This window comes from Sinocyclocheilus anshuiensis, unplaced genomic scaffold (genome assembly GCF_001515605.1).
Source record: "Sinocyclocheilus anshuiensis isolate Anshui unplaced genomic scaffold, SAMN03320099.WGS_v1.1 scaffold1049, whole genome shotgun sequence".
In the NCBI taxonomy this organism is placed as follows: Eukaryota; Metazoa; Chordata; class Actinopteri; order Cypriniformes; family Cyprinidae; genus Sinocyclocheilus; species Sinocyclocheilus anshuiensis.
Window position 1 is genome coordinate 132,517 of NW_015557197.1, and position 20,102 is coordinate 152,618.

Sequence of the window (20,102 nt, forward strand, 5' to 3'; positions counted from 1 at the left end):
GCATCTTTCTCAGACTATATACAGTATATATATGTATATATTTTTTAATTCTATTAAATTTTTTTATTCTTTTTATCATTTAATGTTTGTTGGCACCTCATGCTCAGCAGAAATACTATATATATATATATATATATATAAAGAATGTCTGAAATTTTATAAAACTAACTAACAGGCAAGCACAAAACCATACTGTGCATAAAAAATATGACTTTCTCATGTCATGAAGGAAAAGTAAGAGAGCCCATTCATTCTGATGTATGGGTTTTGCCGAATCCTCCAAGAGAAATGTTGTAAAGCCGTTTTCAAGTCTGAAAGTCTGCTTTCCAAACACAGCTGTGCGAGGCCTGTTCCCTCAGCACGCGTGCTGTTCTCAGCCGTACACACAAACCCGAGAGCCACTTGTTAACCTCTGACCCTCGGCATGCTCCCAGGGGTGAGACTAGACCAGGATGAGAATGGGACGGGGAAAGCTTAGCGCCTGCTGTAGGGCAGCATGTCTTGATTGTGGTTTGTGCAGATATGTGCAGATGCATAGTAAAAGCCCACCTGAGACCCTTTGTTAAGTTTCTGTGTGGTTTTATTATGAGAGGTACAGTAGATGCTTGGCTTAAATTCTCAATGATTTGCAATATTTTTTTTATGCTCAGAGAGTTTTAAAATAGCCATGTTTTGATTTAAAGCATCATGTTATATTTGGTGGATAATTGCATTCTGGTTCCAGATCTGTTTAACCCTCATGATCTTTTTGGGATATCAGAGACAACCAGTCCTGTTTGATAGCTCAAAAAAATTATTTCAATTTGACAACTTGCTTCATATGTCCTTCGTGAAATAATTTACTTCTATGTGTGTTTTTAAAGACTCCAGATATAAAACATGAGTAAATGTAAGAAAGTTATTTTATAGTATTTTTCTACAGTATGTTTTTAATGAGACTTTGTGATTTCGAATTTAAACTTATTTTTATGTTGCCTGCTTGATAGATTTTGATCAGGTCAGAGGAACATATTAGAAAAATATGATGAAAATAAAAGGCTAATTTTAAAGTTGCTAGTATTATTTTAAACATACAGCATTGAGGTCTCTGTAAAGTTTATATTGTGTGTTATACACAGTTTGATCAGTTTGACTTAATGCATTCAACAGTTTACATATTCGCAACATATTTAATTAATACATTTGATATATTTTAACTAATCTAAAATGAGATTATTTTTAACTTTTCATATTAGTGTGAGCTGATATCACGACCAGTGAAGAAGAAGGAGGCAGGAAAGAAACCAGACCCAAACAGACACATTATATTTCATTCGGGCTCCACTATTGAGAGATTTGGATTTAATTAAGTAGAAAACATTCTCTGTAACGCTGCCTAATGGCAGATGGGTGTGGAGTAATTGTCTACATGTGTGGCATGAGACAGACTCGCTAGGTTTCTCCAGGGCATATTTTGTTGCTCATTATCAAAACCGAGCTATACAGTATTGACAATTATCCCATGGTAGCAATTATCATTTAGCGAGAATGTAAGGGAGACATTTAAAAATAAAAAAGCTAAGACTGATGAAAGAAAGAAGACGGTTTAGAGACTCTAAGGACTCAAAGTCCATAAGCATTCCAGAGAATCCAAGAATCCCAAATCATTTGAGAGCAACATCAGACGAGTATTAAAAGGCAGCTTCTGTTGCATGCATCGTCTGCTCAGATCCCACTGACCGCCGTCATTCCTGAGACATCTTAAAAGCAAACCAGACTTACTTTTTCCAAAGCAGTGCCAGAGCAGGGAAGCCCTCTCATCAATAGGTAATTGAAGCGAGGGGAAAATCTCTGACCCTGAGCTGCAGCTTCTGTGAAGGAGAGGGCCATCTAAAAATATCATCAAAGCCATATTCATTTAGTGCTATTTAATTGTAGCTGGCGAGCAAACGTAATTTTGATAGCAAGTTTTAGATATTGAATGGTCCTTTGGGTGGATTAATTTACTAATAGTCAGGTAGAGCTTTGTGTCTAAATTACATCTTTTATGAAAGGACTTTGAGGTTACAATCTCCTTAATCACTGCTGATTAACTCTTTAACCAAAATAGCATAAATTAAAAATCAGTAACAAATATCATTAAAATTATGAATCTATCTATCTATCTATCTTTCTATCTATCTATCTATCTTTCTATCTATCTATCTATCTATCTATCTATCTATCTCTAACCCTAACCCTAATCTCACTTACATTCTCACTAAATAATAACTTCTACCATGGGATAATTATACATAATAAATAAACTCCTGTTCTAAGGACCTTGAACTTTGCATTTCGTTTGGTGTGCGGATTTTTTGCCTTGGCTTTTTGTATAATTATACATACGAAATGCTTCACAAGCACAGCCAGATGTATATATTACTAAAAATGTAGGGCCACTATCCATGATCTATCTATCTATCTTTCTTTCTTTCTTTCTTTCTTTCTTTTGGTTTGTGCAGTTTGAATTGAAAAGTGAAAAAGAGAAAAGTCACATGACAGGAAGCAGTGCCTCAACATTGGCCGATTTCCATGTCAATGTTATAATTGCAGTCTATGTTCTTTTAATCTTTGTGATTGACTCATTATATTGGTAGAATATTGCATATTAATGTTCTTTAATAATTTTTGAAGCAAACAAAAAAGTGTTGAGAAGTGAGTATAAAAAAGATATATTCATTCTGTCAATATTAACTATTAATGTCATTCCAAACCTGTATGACTTACTTTCTTCTTTGGAACATAAAGAGGAAGACATTTACAGATATTTATATCCGTACAACGAAAGTCAATGGGGTCTGATGTTGTTTGGACACCAACATTACTCAAAATGTTTTCTTTTATGTTTAAGTAAGTCATACAGGTTTGAAATTACTTCAGGGTGAGTAAATAACAACTGAATTTTCACCAAAATATTATAGCATTGGCTGCTTAGATAAATGGTGTTGATGAAAACATCAGATGCAAATGCAACATTCATTTCCATTTCAGAAGTCCAAACTACACTTTGAAACGATGCATATTATGAAAAGCGCTACTGTATATAAATCAATTTGTATAGCACTTTTCATAATTTGACTTGACTTTACAACACCAAGCTGAAATTATGTGATGATTGTATGTGTCCAAAACGTAAGATTCTCATGAGATAAATAGGTAAATAAATAATGAATTAGATAGATAAATAATAAATAACGTCTGTTAAATTTTGATTAACATGGGTGGGATGTATTATAGTGTCGGACACCAGCCTTTGATCTTCCAGATGAAGCTGGTAGGAACTGATGAATGAGAAAAGGAAGAGGTAATTTGATTAATGCACTTAGTCATACAGCTGAAGAGCATGAAACCGATCTCTTTTGTCACGGTCTCAGCATATGCACAGACTGAGCGCCGGAAATGACAAAGGCTGGACATATAGCGTCACGATGCAACAGGTACCATCTCTTAATTTGGTTCAATTATCATCCCACACACCCCCTTAAGGGTAGAGGTGTTAAATGGATCAGTTGCACACCTGAAGAGTAGTTTGTTGGCACTGGGACGCCAGCCCTGGCTGTGGACGCCCACACAAGCCTAATGCTGTAATCTGAGCGGCCCAGTGACACGAACAGGAAGAAGTAAAAAAGGCAAGGGATCACCCTGCGCCTGAGAGCTGGCGCAGAAGTATGTCACAGGAGACAAACGGCCAGATCAGACACCACCCATCTGCTTCGGTGGAGGCCTTTGTGTCGTCTTCATCGCCCTCGTCTTGTTTCCTCTCACACTTTTAAACGCGATAGCTCAATCACACTCAGCACAAAAGGCCCCTATCTGTTGTAAAAACTCCCTCGAATCACTGACATGCCACCTGCGCTGCGTCCCGCACCGGACACAAAGGTTTCTTCTGGGAGGCGTTCCCACCTACAGCGACCCACACACACTTTCACAAAGGCCGAAATGAAATATGCACGCGGCACAAAGCCCAGAGAGAGGGAAGGAGAGCGCACACCTTGGCACTGTGTTCGGTAATTGCCTTTGATGTCACGTTAACAGTGTCCTGGGAAATCCACGCATGGGGCTGGAATCTTCTTTTCAGCTCTCAATTCACTTTTACTCAACACGTATGCAGACGGGATACAGAGAGAAAGCCCTTTAAAGCCTTCAAAACAGCACTTTGAACTTCAGTCAAACAGGACAGGCCTTAACACTCCAACATGTCCTCCTGAGTTTTATTTTAGATGCTCTTTAATGTTCTTTGAATAGTTAGGCACTTCAAAGCGGTAACGTAATTACAGCACATTAGTTGATTTGTTGGTGGCGTGCATGTCTCTGTGTTGTTTTGATGTGTATGTGGGAAATGGAATGTCTTTTCTCTTTGGCGAGAGAACAGCAAAAACACAGATTTAACAAGAATCTTCCCAGAGGATTTAAAGCACATCAGCTCTGTTCCAAAAGCTAGTGAGCTGCTGTCAACTGGCTACTAAGAGGGCATCCTAAGCATCGAATTTTACTAGTGGCTTATTTGTAATGTTCTGTAATAGAAACTCATGATGCCGTTCAAAAGTTTGGGGTCGGTTAGATTTTATGTTTTTGAAAGAAGTCTCTTATATATGCACAGATTGAGCGCCGGAAATGACAAAGGCTGGACATATAGCGTCACGATGCAACAGGTACCATCTCTTAATTTGGTTCAGTTATCATCCCACACACCCCCTTAAGGGTAGAGGTGTTAAATGGATCAGTTGCACACCTGAAGAGTAGTTTGTTGGCACTGGGACGCCAGCCCTGGCTGTGGACGCCCACACAAGCCTAATGCTGTAATCTGAGCGGCCCAGTGACACGAACAGGAAGAAGTAAAAAAGGCAAGGGATCACCCTGCGCCTGAGAGCTGGCGCAGAAGTATGTCACAGGAGACAAACGGCCAGATCAGACACCACCCATCTGCTTCGGTGGAGGCCTTTGTGTCGTCTTCATCGCCCTCGTCTTGTTTCCTCTCACACTTTTAAACGCGATAGCTCAATCACACTCAGCACAAAAGGCCCCTATCTGTTGTAAAAACTCCCTCGAATCACTGACATGCCACCTGCGCTGCGTCCCGCACCGGACACAAAGGTTTCTTCTGGGAGGCGTTCCCACCTACAGCGACCCACACACACTTTCACAAAGGCCGAAATGAAATATGCACGCGGCACAAAGCCCAGAGAGAGGGAAGGAGAGCGCACACCTTGGCACTGCGTTCGGTAATTGCCTTTGATGTCACGTTAACAGTGTCCTGGGAAATCCACGCATGGGGCTGGAATCTTCTTTTCAGCTCTCAATTCACTTTTACTCAACACGTATGCAGACGGGATACAGAGAGAAAGCCCTTTAAAGCCTTCAAAACAGCACTTTGAACTTCAGTCAAACAGGACAGGCCTTAACACTCCAACATGTCCTCCTGAGTTTTATTTTAGATGCTCTTTAATGTTCTTTGAATAGTTAGGCACTTCAAAGCGGTAACGTAATTACAGCACATTAGTTGATTTGTTGGTGGCGTGCATGTCTCTGTGTTGTTTTGATGTGTATGTGGGAAATGGAATGTCTTTTCTCTTTGGCGAGAGAACAGCAAAAACACAGATTTAACAAGAATCTTCCCAGAGGATTTAAAGCACATCAGCTCTGTTCCAAAAGCTAGTGAGCTGCTGTCAACTGGCTACTAAGAGGGCATCCTAAGCATCGAATTTTACTAGTGGCTTATTTGTAATGTTCTGTAATAGAAACTCATGATGCCGTTCAAAAGTTTGGGGTCGGTTAGATTTTATGTTTTTGAAAGAAGTCTCTTATGCTTGCCAAGGCTGCATTTATTTGATCAAAATACAGTAAAAACTGTAATATTGTGAAACATTTTTCTATTTGAATAGATTTTAAAATGTAATATATTCTTGTGATGCATAGCTGAATTTTCAGCATCATTACTCTTCAGTGTCACATGATCCTTCAGAAATCATTCTGATATACTAATTTGCTGCTCAAGGAACATTTGTGCAGCAGTTGTGCTGCTTAATATTTTTCTGGAAAATTATTTAATGGGATTGGTCTCACTCTTCACCAAATACAGTAACTTTCAGATATATTTTCTTGAAAAATTGTAATATTGCAAAAACAATTTGTGAACAGAGCAGCATGCAACATTTGGTCAAATGTTTCCATCGTAGTTTGTCTTCAAAAAAAAATTTGTTGTCTTGGTGTTTTTATGCAAGATTTTTATGCAGTATGCCAAAATTTGCATATAAATATGTGGATGGAAACCCGGCTATTGTTTTAAACTCTTAGTGACAACAGAAACTCTTTGTGAGAAAATGCAGTTGAAAGAAAGAATGATGGCATTTAACTGACAGCAGAATTCTCAGGCCAGTGTTTTTCTTCTTAATGTCCTTTTTTTTTCTTTAGAAGAAAGGCAATATTGTCTGGGAAGATTATACTTGACATACATAAATGCGCATTCTTTAGTCATATTTTGGTCTGTCATTCGTTATGTGCCAAAGTTCAAATTAATCACAACTTAAAAAGCAACAAACTGTGGGAACAGTGTATTTAAAGTGGTAATTGTTGTTAGTGCAAAAAAGTGTTGTTAGTGCGCTTTGGGTGTACAGCAATACACAATAAAGCGCTATATAAATGCATCATTCATTCAATTTCACAATTTTCTTTTAATCACAATGAATTGAGAAACAAGGGGCCGGAAGACCCTGTGTGGAAACAAAGCAGCCTGTTCTCATCTGTATTCAAATAGTCCTTAAAACAATCCCACATATATAACACGCTCTAGCCACATGTTCATACCAACCTACACTTGACCACCGGTATACACACTCAGCCCACGCGCTGCCCATGACCTTCCCCTTCAGGGACAGTGGAATTTATCTCGTTGGTAAACAGCAACCAAATAGCCACTGGGACACTCCTCAGGGCTTCAGAATTACAGTACGGTTAACCCAAGTCTAACAGAGCCAGATCTTTACTGCTCTTTGCCTTCAGCACGACCCTGTGGTGATGTGTCATCAAGTGTGTGCATTTCTTTTTGTGTTTAGGTCTACTCTATGTGCTATGGAAATGTGTTTCTGCCATAGGATTAAAAAAATTAAGAAGTTAACTCCGAATTTTTATCTCACAAATCAGACTTTTTTTCAGAATTGTGAGATTTAAACTCAGAATTGCGAGATATTAACACGTTAACTAACTGCAAGCTTGTAACTCGCAACTGTGAGATATAAACTTGCATTTTTGAGAAGAAAAATCAGAATTGTGACATAAACTCGAAATTGCAACAAAAAAAAGAAAAGAAAAAGGTGCTGTGTGATAAGGTCGTATTTACCTTTTTTCTTTTTTTATTCTGTGGCGAAAGCATAAAGCAGAATTATACCGAATTTTGAAAAAGTCAATTCCTACATGTTAACTCGCAACTTGCACATTTATAACAAGCAATAAAAAGTGCAAGACTTGCATATAACTTGCAAGAAAAAGTGTTCTGAGATAAAAAGTCACCGAGATAAAAAGTTACCTTTTTATTTTGACAAACAAAAAAACAGAATTGTGAGATGTAAACTCAGAATTCTCAAAATAAAATGGGCAGAATTGTGAGATGTCAACTCATAATTGCTAGAAAAAATTAAGAATTCTGAACTTATATCTTGCAATTCTGACATTACATCTCGCAGTTTTTTTCTCGGAATTACGAGCAAACAGTTTGTTGCGTTTGTTTTTTTTCAGGCTTAGACGTTATTTAGAGCAGTGGTTCTCAACTGGTTTTATTTCAGAACCTAACATGTAGTAAAGTATGTATTTCTTTTTTTTTCACAATTTTTAGCTAATGTTATCAATCAAATATGCAAAAAAAAACAAAAAAAAATCGACATACTGAATAGGAAGATTTAGTGTTTTATTTTTGCTGTTATCTCCATGTCTCCAAACCAATCAGAACAGACTTGCACATGTTGGGTTGAGAAGCATTGATTTATAGTTCCTCGAGGGGAAGTTCATAGGAGGCTACTGTTTTTAAAGTACATAAAGTTTTCACCGTATTCTGTTTTGTGTGATTTATTTCCATTCGATTTGTGAAATTTATAAAGAACTGGCAGTCTGGCCCTGAAGCCAGTTACACAATAAACCTGTATAATTAGTGTAATTGGATGGCCTCCAGGGTTTTTAATCAGCAAAGTAACTTATGTTGATTTAATTAGACTTAGATGTGTTCCACATTCAGATTAAGATCTTGATGTCTAGAGATCTTCACAAGGATAATTACATTTTTCCCCCAGTCACAGCATCTTTATGGAGAAAAAAAATCAACATTGTAAAGCAAAGATTATTGGAGTAAGTTTTACTAGAAAGTTTTGCTATTTCATGATTTATTTATTAAATACTAAATATAAAATATTACATTTTATCCTTTTTTATTAATAATGTTAATAAAATGATCATGAGGTGTAGAGAATAAATATTGCATTTCAAAAAGTCACAAGTTTGCATGCTGTGTAAGGCTTAGCAAATTCTTATAATTCAGACGTTTTATTGTTGTTCAACCCCTCTAGTTTAGGAGTTAAATAAAAAGAGGAATACAACGCAGTGAGTTTGAGACATCCAAGATCCCTGCAGTTAAATGCCAAAGAGTAATTTTGTTCAATTCTGAAAATGTCTAGATTGCACTGGTATGTCACAGGCAAACCACAGGCGTATCTCTCCTAAAGTGCAGCGATTACCAATAATATAAATTCTCCCAGTGGCATTCGGGAAGTCAGTCAAATGTTCCTTCATGAACTGAATTTCTTCTGAGTTTGGTTCAACACCCTAAATTAGATATCATTTGGATTTCAAAATGTGGTGCACATTTTGGCTGCTGCAGAAAAATTGCTCCAACTTTTGCATGAAGCAAAGACTTTTGCTTTTACTGTAGTTTCAGTGTAGCTGCATGAAAAGAGCTGCAAAAGTAATTAAACATTTCAATCTATTGGAACACGTTCACTTGTGTATCATCTTCAGGGGTGCCTCGAGAATATCCGCATGTCATTTTCATGTCATTTTGATGTCATCAAACGATTCGCTCAACGATTAATTTTTCCAAACCCCTCCTTTGCGTGACGCTAATCTGCGGTGATTGGTCTGATTGGTCTCGTTTTCATTTCATCATGCCTGTAATGCCTGATAAAGCAGCGCTGCTTTGTGTACAGCGCTATTTTTACCACTCCAAAAGCGGCACCTATTGGCAAAGAATGAATTTGCATTTTCATGCAGACCAACGCGAAAAGACCAACAAGTGGGCGGGCAATATGCTAATGTTTCATGTTGACGTCAACATGAAACGACTTGGGATTCGTTTTAAAAACCACTCGTTTCAATGATTCGTTAATGAGTCGACTCTTTCTTTTGAGAGACAATAACTTTATACACGGTGTACTCTCAGTTTTAAAACTTTGCAGGATGCTTTCATTCACTTAAGAGCTGTGTTACACACTGCATAATTGGGGCACTTTAAAGAAATTAATACTTTTATTCAGCAAGAACACATTAAATTGATCCAAAGTGACACGAGAACTTTTTATCTCGCTGTGGATATAAAAAGAGATGTCTGTGTGTTGAGAACCTATTACTTTTTTGGCCATTTAAACACATTCAGTCAACTTCCAGTGCTGAGGATGAATATAATCTTTGCAGGCTGGAGTCAGTTCCGAAAGAAAATATTCCCAAAGCCTAAAGTCATTGTGGCAGTATCATTACCCTATACTCGCAGTAGCATTTTCTCTCAATTACCTCGCAGTAACCATCACGAGAGTCAGAGACTGGGAAGACTAAACTTTTTTTTTTTTTTTTACTTATAGGTTTTTGGGTTGTGTTACCATTTTCCCTTATGCACCGGGAACGACCAACTCTAGTTGAAATGTCTTGAACGAATAGAAAGCTGGACAGGTTTGCTCCCCATGAGAATGATTCGATTTGAGCAAACAATGGCAGCCTTATTTTTATGCAAAAGAAATATCAGAACAGTAGCCAAGCAAATCACCTGGTTCCACAGACTTTTGACGTGCTGGAATAATTCATTTAATCCACTGCTGTGCACATATGGCCAGGTTATATTTTACCTCTTTCCTAAGGTTTACGTTCAAGAGAAAGCAACTCTTTGCAGCTGCTGTAATATCCCGACTTTCTCTTTTTCCTTTCAGCCAGACTTTTTCTATTTTAAACACCTGAGCACGAGCCCTCCTGCATCCAAACAGCGAAATAAAGCCAGAGCTGTACAGCAGCGAGGTAATAGGCGATAGTTCCCTTGCGAGTTGCTTTCTGGATACCTGCCTGTTTGGGTTGTCCTCCAGTTACTCAATCCATCAGTAGTTCATATTATGCAGCCAATAAATCATCCTCAATCTACTGCGTGATGAGGTGAAATCCCCCTACATAAATCTGCTATTAGTTTTACCTTGCACACAAAATAGAACTAACTGACTGTGGATACATGAGAACGGCGTAATAACTATAAATATTTTTCAACTAACCGGGCCGTTTCAGAGAGGAAGTAGAGCCGTGCAATCCACAGCGGAAGGGGAAAGTGTGAAGTGGAATTCTCAAGGTTAATCTGGTCCAAAATAAGCACGCTCTTGTACAGAAGTGATACCCGACCCTCGTCCAGGAGTGCCTGGGGTGAGGGTCTGCTATAGACTGATCCCTTGATTATTCCTCAGACTCTGCTGAATAAATCACTAATCCACACTTGCTCAATTACACAGCAGATATCAGTTGGAAATGCAACCCCTAATCTATGCATGTAAAGGGAAGACCCCTTTTGTAGGGTGAATGTTTTATTTTGTTAAGTTTTGGATGATAAAACAATAGAAACAGTGCCCAAAAGACAGTATTTTACTTCTTAAGCAATAATACTTTGAGTTTAATAAACAAGAAGTCAATATTGAGTAACTTGCATTACACAGTATTGCCCATTATACAGTTACTTTTTATTTTATTTTATTTTTAACTTTATTCCAAGCAGAATTAACCATTGTGCCTCTCTGAGCAACACACAGTTATGGCATTGCTGAATGAAACAGTGTTTCGGTTCATTCAGGGAATCGGTGAATGAACTATTGACCGTCTTTATGAGTGAACTGTTGAATCATTTGACCAACTGGTTCATTTAAAACACTGATTCATTCAGTAACCAAATTAGTTGCCATTTTTATTAATGAGCCATTGAATCATTCGATCAGCTAATTTGTTCAAAACACTGATTCATTCAGAAACAAAACTAGTGACTGTCTTTATGACTGAGCCATTTAATAATTCAGTCATTTGATTCATTTACAACACTCATTCATTCAGTGAGCCATTGGATCATTAGATTGACCAATTTGTTCAAAACACTGATTCATTCAGGAGCACAACTAGTGAGCATCTTTATGAGTTAGCCGTTGAATCATTCAGTCAATCGATTAATTTAAACTACTGATTCATTCAGTATCAAAACTATAGACCATCTTTATGAGTAAGCCACTGAATCATTCGATCAACTGCTTCATTCAAAACACTGATTTATTCAGAAACAAAACTACTGACAGTCGTTATGAGTAAGCTATTAAATCATTCAGTGTTTTGAATTAATCTATTCAATGATTTGATGACTCATAAAGTGACAAAGACTATGTAAAAACTATGAAAAAGGCAGAAAGAATCACAAAAAAGAATCTGGTGTCTCTAGACCAGTAAGCTTAGGGCCAGATTTTCTTACAGGCGTTAACAAACTTATTTACAAACTTTTGGCGTTGAAATAGTACTGTCAGGATTTACTAAAGACGTGCAGTGAAGAATTAGCACTGAAAAGGCTGTATTTTTGTGCCTGAACTTATTGAATATGCATTTGTAGGAGTTTCCCTTTCAGACGGAAAATTTATGGGAGGAGAGTATTAAAATTAATTTTTACTAATGTTTGCGCTCGTCAAATTACTGGTATTTGCGCCATTATTTAACGCCCAAAAAGCATGTCTTAAAGCAGGCGGTAATTTGCGTTGCTCTTGGTAGATTGCGCTGGTCATTATGAAAATGATCTGGCTGCCTGTGTTCTTTAATGTGCGCATTGTTAGTAAATCACCCGTAGAATTTTCCCCTCCCTTCGGCGCTTTTATGGGATTGCACTCTAATGCTAATTGGCCCTAAATATCTTAAATAATTTTTTTTTAAATATAAATCTTTAATAAATCTATATTTTGTGATGTTAAATGTATCAATGATAGTAAGTATGTTTTTGTCGATATGTTCGTAACATGATTGGACAGCTTACTTTTGCTATGGTTACCATAGGTTTGCAAGCAGCAGGTAAAAATACACACAAACTCAATTCATATATACATGCTATTAATCATTTCCTTAATATTTATTTCAAAAAAAAATTTTTTAATACATTTTATATCACTGCCAAATGCTGGTTATAAAGTAGGCCTCGTCAAAATATTACAGTGACACGTTTTTCAACGTGCACAATTCATGCGGGGGAAGTGAACTGATACAGAACTAGTCTCACACTAACACAGTACTTGAAGTCAAGGAAAACGATAAATCTCCAACCATCACCATGGCGACGGCCCTCCATCTCCTATACTTGACTTCAATGTTACGGGTATTTTAATGGGAGCCTTTGTCACATATTCCCAGTCTTTTTATTCCCCTTTTCCCCCTCACAAGCCGCAAAAGTTCCTTTTCTGTTCCTATTTTTATGTACAAGTGATCTCAATTAAGGACCTCCATGAAGGCTAGAGGCGGCAGACAGTCATGCCAATGAGAGCAAAAAGGAAATTGTCTTTGTAGCCTGCCACCACCACCCCGCCCCCCCAAAACCAGCCCCCACATCTCCATCACCACCACCACCACAGGCCCCACACTCCACTTTCCATAACGAACGCAGAGCGCTTCCAAAAAACCATCGTGTTCCTGAAATTTGCGACCATAACATGGGTCCAATTTGCTCTCCGAGCCAGTTCTTGTGCCTCTCTGGCAACCCAAAGTCCTGAAGGTCTCGTCTGCAGTGATGATGTCACTAACCAGTCAATGACAAAACTGCAATTATGGGCTCAGATTAAATCTGGGGGTTGAAAGGATGTTGAGAAGGTCTTCCTGATGAGGTAAGGCTATGAATTCTGCGTACGAATCATCACTATCCTGCTCGCTCGTGCGCATGTTCTCCTGAACCGTGCCAAGGATGGAAAGTAACTATTTAAAATTGGAAGCCTCCATAGCCCCATCAAATTGCTCCCCACATAAAGCCATAATTAAGTGTCTCAAAAAATGCACCACTGTGAAATGGAGCCCTGATCCAGGGACTTAAGTGGCTGTACTTTTCCTCTCAACCGTCGAAAGAATGCGGGACGAGAAAGAAGCGGAGAAAAACACTCATGTAGCGCGTTACATAATCTCAGGGCTGTATGAATCTGAATTGGAGTCATTTGGATATCATTAAAGCCCTGGAGCGCAGTGTCTCTTCGTGTTTACATTACCAGTCAACAGTGGTTTCTTTGTCCCGTGTCATCACTTATAATTCGCTGTGAGGGGGGGGAAAGTGTTGCTGGCTCATTTTTTGCGCGACTACTTGTCTGGTTGTGTTGAAACTGGCCTTTTTCAGTACACTGGCAGTTTTTGACGAGCTCCCCATGCTGGATTACGCTGTCAACCTCGTTAGGAGCTCGGCCTATCACGCCATCAGCAGATAAGGGTTCGGTTACGTTCGGCTTATCACATCATCAGCGTTTGAGCTGGTTGGAATCCAGCACGAGTGTCTGATGACAAACCGCTCAGAATAGCGCACGGTAATCCGGGGTTCTTGCTCGGTGGACGGCTTCTAACCCCTCATCTTTGTAGCACATCATAGCCAGCTGTGTGGGCTCCTCTTGGCTCATTAGGAGATCAAACGAGACGCCCGAAAAGAAGTGGGCAGAGCTCTCGAGGCACAGTGAACCACTCGAATCACGTGCGTTCGCTGCCCTATGCCGATATTGCTGGCAGATGGTGGCCATACTGTACCGGCAAAGTGGATTCAGATGTGACAAATGCTCTTTGATATCTCGTTGTGTATATTATTTAACACGCCTCTCTGTTTGGACATGTCGATAGTCACTTTATTTCTCTTATTAAGTTTTATTTGCATCACCGATAGCCGCGAATCTCGCGTGCATCTGATTGAGCGCACGCATCTGTGTGGAATTATTAGCATAAATCATCTCTTTTTGCATTAGGTTTATTTTATTGTCCAAACAGTTGGAATAGCACACATGGTGTTTTTTAATACCGTTGTAACTCTGATTTATCTTTTTAAGAATTGAAAATTGATCTTTAATTACATTGGCCAATCTTGAACACATTTTCGGTGCTCGGGGCAAATGGAGATGGAGCGTAATTCAATCGCAACTTGTATAACTCAAACTATTTTTTCTCTCTCCTAACAATGTGCCAGATGCATGTCAGTGCTTACTGAAGCTTTTTCTATCCCTCCCACGTACAAGATACTCAAAACGTACCCATGAGACCACCGCCACCCCCACTCATGCCACCCTGCAAGACTTTCATACAATATATGTGAGCAATACCAAGCTACTTTAGCCTGTTTTCCAGCTGAGGTTACGAATCTGTATTCCTGAACAAGCAGTTATTGATCATCACTTTTGATTTTGTTACTTTTGCAGTTGCTTTTGTTTGATTTGATTGTTTTTCATGGCAAAAATGGCAAATATCTAATGGTGTCAGTTGTGAATATCATGCTTTTTCTTTGTTCTTTCACATTTTTACTTCTCTGTTCTTCAAGAACATGTTTAATGCATATGCTTTTCCCTACTGAAATATTGAGATATATGTTAAAGCCGAAGTTGGTCCTAAGTCAAACATTTGGCAAAATTTTGATTGACTGTTGTCACTGATTAAACAAGTCTCTTGCACGGTTCTGCCAAGAATAATTAGATGCTTTGTTTATATCCTATTTGGTTTATTGGCTGTGGCTGTGCTCCTATCAAAATTATGGACCTATTATTCGGATAATTTTTTTTAAATGTGTGAAACATATTGCAACACTTATGACTTTGGGTTAATCACTATCCGTGAGCCTGTTGAGTCAGAGGGAGAGATTGCCATCTACAGTATCACTGAGAGATGGAGAGTTAGCGTTATTAAATAACACGTGCTTTAGTTGCACTGCCAGAACATTGAAGGCAGTGTATGGATACTCTGTTCAGAGAGTCAAAAGAAACTTTGCTCGAAGGGTATTAAAACGACAGCCTGTTTAGTCTGTGCTTTATGGGGTAGAGGTGTGCGTAGAAAGTGTATGATTCTGAAAATATTCTGTCATTATGACTCACACTTTCTCAGACAGAGATATGAGCAGTTTTCAGTTAAGTTTCTTCAAATGAAAGTAATTCTGTATAAGAGTATTTTTTATAAATTGTTGGGAAAGTTTTACATGTATTTTCACTGTAATAAATCTAATAGATAAATCTAATAAATCTAAATATTTGTTGGCTAAATAAAATATTGCTGTAAAAAATCATATAATATTAATGTGACACCTTCTTGTTCTATAATAGTGAAATGTTCAAGAGCTTTTTTGTAGTCAACACTTTAAGGTTATGTGCCTGTACAGAAATGTATGTAGAAATATTAAAATGTGTATTTTAGCATACAGGTAAATAGCTATAATCTGAATTTGAAAATTTCCAATTGCCCTTTTTTTTATCTGAAAACACACACACACACAATATCGTGTAGTTCACGTTGTAATTACCGTGTGGTTTAATATCTGCGCATGCATATTCCATTGCCATTGTGCATAGAGAAAAGTGCCTAGACTAATTTAATAATGTCCTTTCTGTGACCGATTTCAAGGAAAACATAAAAATGATATATTTCCTCTTAATGCAGTAATTGAATCTATTCAGGACCACAAGAGGCAATTTATCCTGTTTCCATTCAGATATTAAAAGTGATAACAGCCATGCAGTTTTAAACTTTCACAGGCAAAGTTAAAGACTAAAGATGTAAATGCTCACCTACTGTAACAGCAGAATGACTTCAGTTGAAATTTTATGATGTGATCGGGACATCACGTGTTTGAGTGGCATCAGTGTAATGATTGCATGATGCTGGAACTATATGAACCACAAAAAAGAGAAATCCCTGTCTTCAAAGACCCAACCACATTGGAAGCAACAAACATTTCGCCTCATGCGATCTTTTCATCCTTTAAAGGGTCTCCAGGTAGCGCGATTACGGAAAACTTCATTGAACCTGCACACCAGAGACAAAATATCACCTTATATTTATTATTAGCATAACATATTGTTTATATCTTTTCGGAGAGCTGACCGAACCGTACCAAATCTCCTTTTGGCGGTGAATTAAGCGCCTTTTAATACAGGAAACGTAGTTAATGACGACTGCGCGCAAAGCGCCAATTGAAGTCTGCTTGAGTGTGTGTAACCCGCAGCACTTCCCAAACTCATCAGACTGCAGCGCTGAGCGCGCGGAGAGGGACTGACTGCGCTCCGTACACGCAAACAGAGGACATACGCTAGTCTTTGGCTAATTTCGCCTGTTGTGATGCGCATTCCCGTAGATCCCAGCGCCGGCCGGAGGTTCAGTCCGCCGGTGTCGGTGAAGATGAATGATGTGAACCCGAGCGCAGGACAGCAGCAGCAGGACAGCGCGGTGGTGCCAATACTCCGCGCGCAAGAGAACCGCTCCATGGCCGAGATCATCGCCGACCACCCCGCCGAACTGGTCCGGACCGACAGTCCGAACTTTCTCTGCTCGGTTTTGCCTTCTCATTGGAGGTGTAATAAAACGCTACCGGTTGCGTTTAAGGTGAGAGCTTGTTTTTAAAAAGGCATTTTGGAAAATGCGTTAGTCTTTATGAATACAGTCATTTAATAAAGTAATATGTGTAACATGGACACTACAACGGAAAGTGTTTAAACGATTGTTGTGTGTTAGTTTTTATATGCAACTTTATCCAGTGAAAAATATGAAGCTTGTGCAGGTCAAATTGTCTAAGCCGTATTAACACATTGCTGACAAATATTGAAGTACAATATAATATTCTAAACATATTTAAACAACATTAATGATAATATATAATTTAGCAAAATATGCAAAGTTTTGCTTACATTTTGTTAAGTGTAATATGTTCTGGGGATTTAGATTGAATATTTTTATTGCCATTATTATTATTTAAAGTAAAATATCTATCCATAGCGACCCATCAGTTTTAAATTATGCAAAAAGTACCCCGTATAATTTCATGAATTTCAGTCAGTTTGTGTTGTACAAATTTGTCACGGATAGTTAGTGTGTCAGTGGACTGAATTGAGCCTTTGTACTATTTATACTCTTATAAGAGTGTGTGAACAGATTTTTTTTCTTAATAGCACTAGACTTTACTGGAACAAAGTTTCATTTCAAAAGAAATAATGAAATTGCTCTGGCATTATTCACTGTTTGATGTGTAATTCTGGCCTGTGGCAGAATCTTGTGTTTATGGTCAGACCTGTGCAGGTGTGGTTAGCTGTTAGGTAATTTGCCAGATTAGTAGCTAGATTAGTAATGATGAAATAGAATTGCAAGATCTTATGCAAACACGTCGCCTTAGGTGCAATATGCATGTGGCTGATGTACAGAATGTAGTAATAAATCTGATGTAACCTACATTTTTTAAGCTTATTAATGGTTAATAAGGATAATGATAGATAGGCACGTACAGAGAGTAAACATGCACGAAAAATCTAAATATAGATTTATTAAATAAATGTATAATTTTCATTATTTTTCTAGGCACTCACACCAGCACCTTTTTAGACTGCTTCAATCAGTTTTGCATTTAAAAGTTTAATAAATTGTTTTTTAAGAAAAATGATAATAATATTTTAATAATAGTAACATATAATATTATTAATGATTATAATTAATTCATATATTTCTTTCCACATTAAATCTGCATAAATATGCACGTTTATGCAGTTATTGGCATAAATCTTGCTAATAATAATCAGAACTCACAAGAACTGTCTGAAGAAGCTGCTGTCTTGCATATGCGCACATGCACAGTGTAAAACATTGCATCATTGTTCTCTCCGCAGGTGGTGGCCCTGGGAGAGGTTTCTGATGGGACGGTGGTCACAGTAATGGCTGGGAATGATGAGAATTATTCAGCTGAGCTCAGGAATGCCTCAGGTGTTATGAAGAACCAGGTTGCCCGCTTCAACGACCTGCGCTTTGTGGGCCGAAGCGGAAGAGGCGAGTCCATATTTTGTCAGTTTTCTGATTGTTGAACTTTTTAAATCCCTTAACATGCAGGTTACAATGGGAAATGTGCTCATATCCAGAAAATGAAACGTTCATTGCATGTTTACACTTGGCTGTGAAATCCAATCAAACATTTGGCCACACCCTTTTTATTATTACTGCTTTCATTTTAGAATATTAGCAGCTACCAAACTATGAAATAACCAAAAATGAAAGTATGGGTATCATGCATGTTAAACATATCATCCTGGGATGCTTTTTAAACAGTATTGAAGAAGTTCTCATGGATGCTGGACACTAGTTGATGCTTTTCTAGTCTCAGCCATTACAAATTTATTTAATGATTTTTTTAAATTAAAATGCGTAATTAGATATAATTCCGAATAATTGGGCCATTGTTTCCCAGTGATCCTCAATGGCAAAATGTGTCCCAATTTAATTGAATACGGTACACAAATAATATATTGAAATAATTAATATTTACCTACAAAAGGATTTTAAAATATTTTAGCATAGGTACATCATTTACATACTTAAAAAAAAAAAAAATCCTGTAAAACAATTTAATTCAAGCATGCCCAAATTTTTGACTGCTAGTGCAACTAACAATACACTTCATGCCAGTTTATGTGTGTTTACACAGGCTTACCCTATTACAGACTGTATTATCACACCATGCCTTTTTCTATTAAGCTTAATCATTTTGTGTTTATCTACACTTGCACAATGTCATGTGGAGAAATCCTCCAGGGAGATTTGGTAGCAGAGGCACGCGGTCACACAGGGACACATGACATTCTTAGAATAATTATAGTCAGTCTGTGTGCTGAGCTATCAGTTACGAGCCAACACCGTTGTGAAACCAAATCACCACATTGCCGGTAAGAATGCACTCATTAAATTACAGGTCTCTGTGCGTTCTGTACTAAGGTTTCTCAAAACCATTGACGGAAACTTAGCTGTCTGCATAACAGTCTTTAGTGTGTTATATAATTTTGCATATTGTTCAGATTATTTTATTTTTTTTTTATTATCTTTTTTTAATCTTGAAGTGTTAAATTTTGTGCCTTTAGAATCACTGCACAAAATTGTAAAAGTAATGATGCTTCTTGAACACTTTACCTGTCTGCAATTGGTCAATCAATCAGATGGCCACACCTCCAAACTCACACCATTGGTTGAGCCAAATTGAGAGTCACAGGCTGCATTCGAAATCGGATACTTCCTTACTATTTTGTAGGCAAAAAACAGTATCTGAAAATAGTAGGGGTGTAAATCGGATGGTTCGTCACGATACGATACGATATTGATTCTCATACCCAGCGATACGATATTTGCCGATACCGCAAAAAATTCTACGATACAATTACGATTCGATTCGATACAGAAGTATATCGATCGATATATCGATATTATGATATTATATATCTATTTTAAACAACCATCTACATTTTTATTAACTCACAAATGCAACCAAAATATATAACATGAACATTTATCTGAAATTTTCACATCCTGTACCTCAATTGGGACATTCACAACAAAAAAATAGGCCTACACATTTTTGTTTAAATAATAAAGAAAATAAACAATTGGAAAAACAATTCTGCCTGCTACTATGGGCTCAGTACTAAAAATATTTTCTACAGATAACCAAATTACAAGCAATAGCAGAAAATAAATACAATACAACAAAGACAAAAGTTCAATAAACAGTGCTTTTCAGGTTTTTCAGCTCAGTCTAAAATAAATTTTCAGGTACGCTACAGAAATGTGATAATCAAATGTAAAATAACTGCATA

The 20,102-nt window shown here is 37.7% G+C and overlaps 1 protein-coding gene across 1 annotated transcript in view; it reads left to right on the forward strand.

Annotated features, from left to right (window-relative positions):
* The window catches only part of LOC107678859 (runt-related transcription factor 2-like), a 54,314-nt gene that overhangs the window by 9,986 nt on the left and 24,226 nt on the right, over positions 1-20,102 (forward strand). Inside the window, exons 3-4 of the mRNA XM_016474285.1 lie at positions 16,616-16,863; positions 18,135-18,291. Of these exons, the coding sequence (XP_016329771.1) occupies positions 16,616-16,863; positions 18,135-18,291 (405 nt within the window). The remainder of the gene's footprint in view (positions 1-16,615; positions 16,864-18,134; positions 18,292-20,102) is intronic.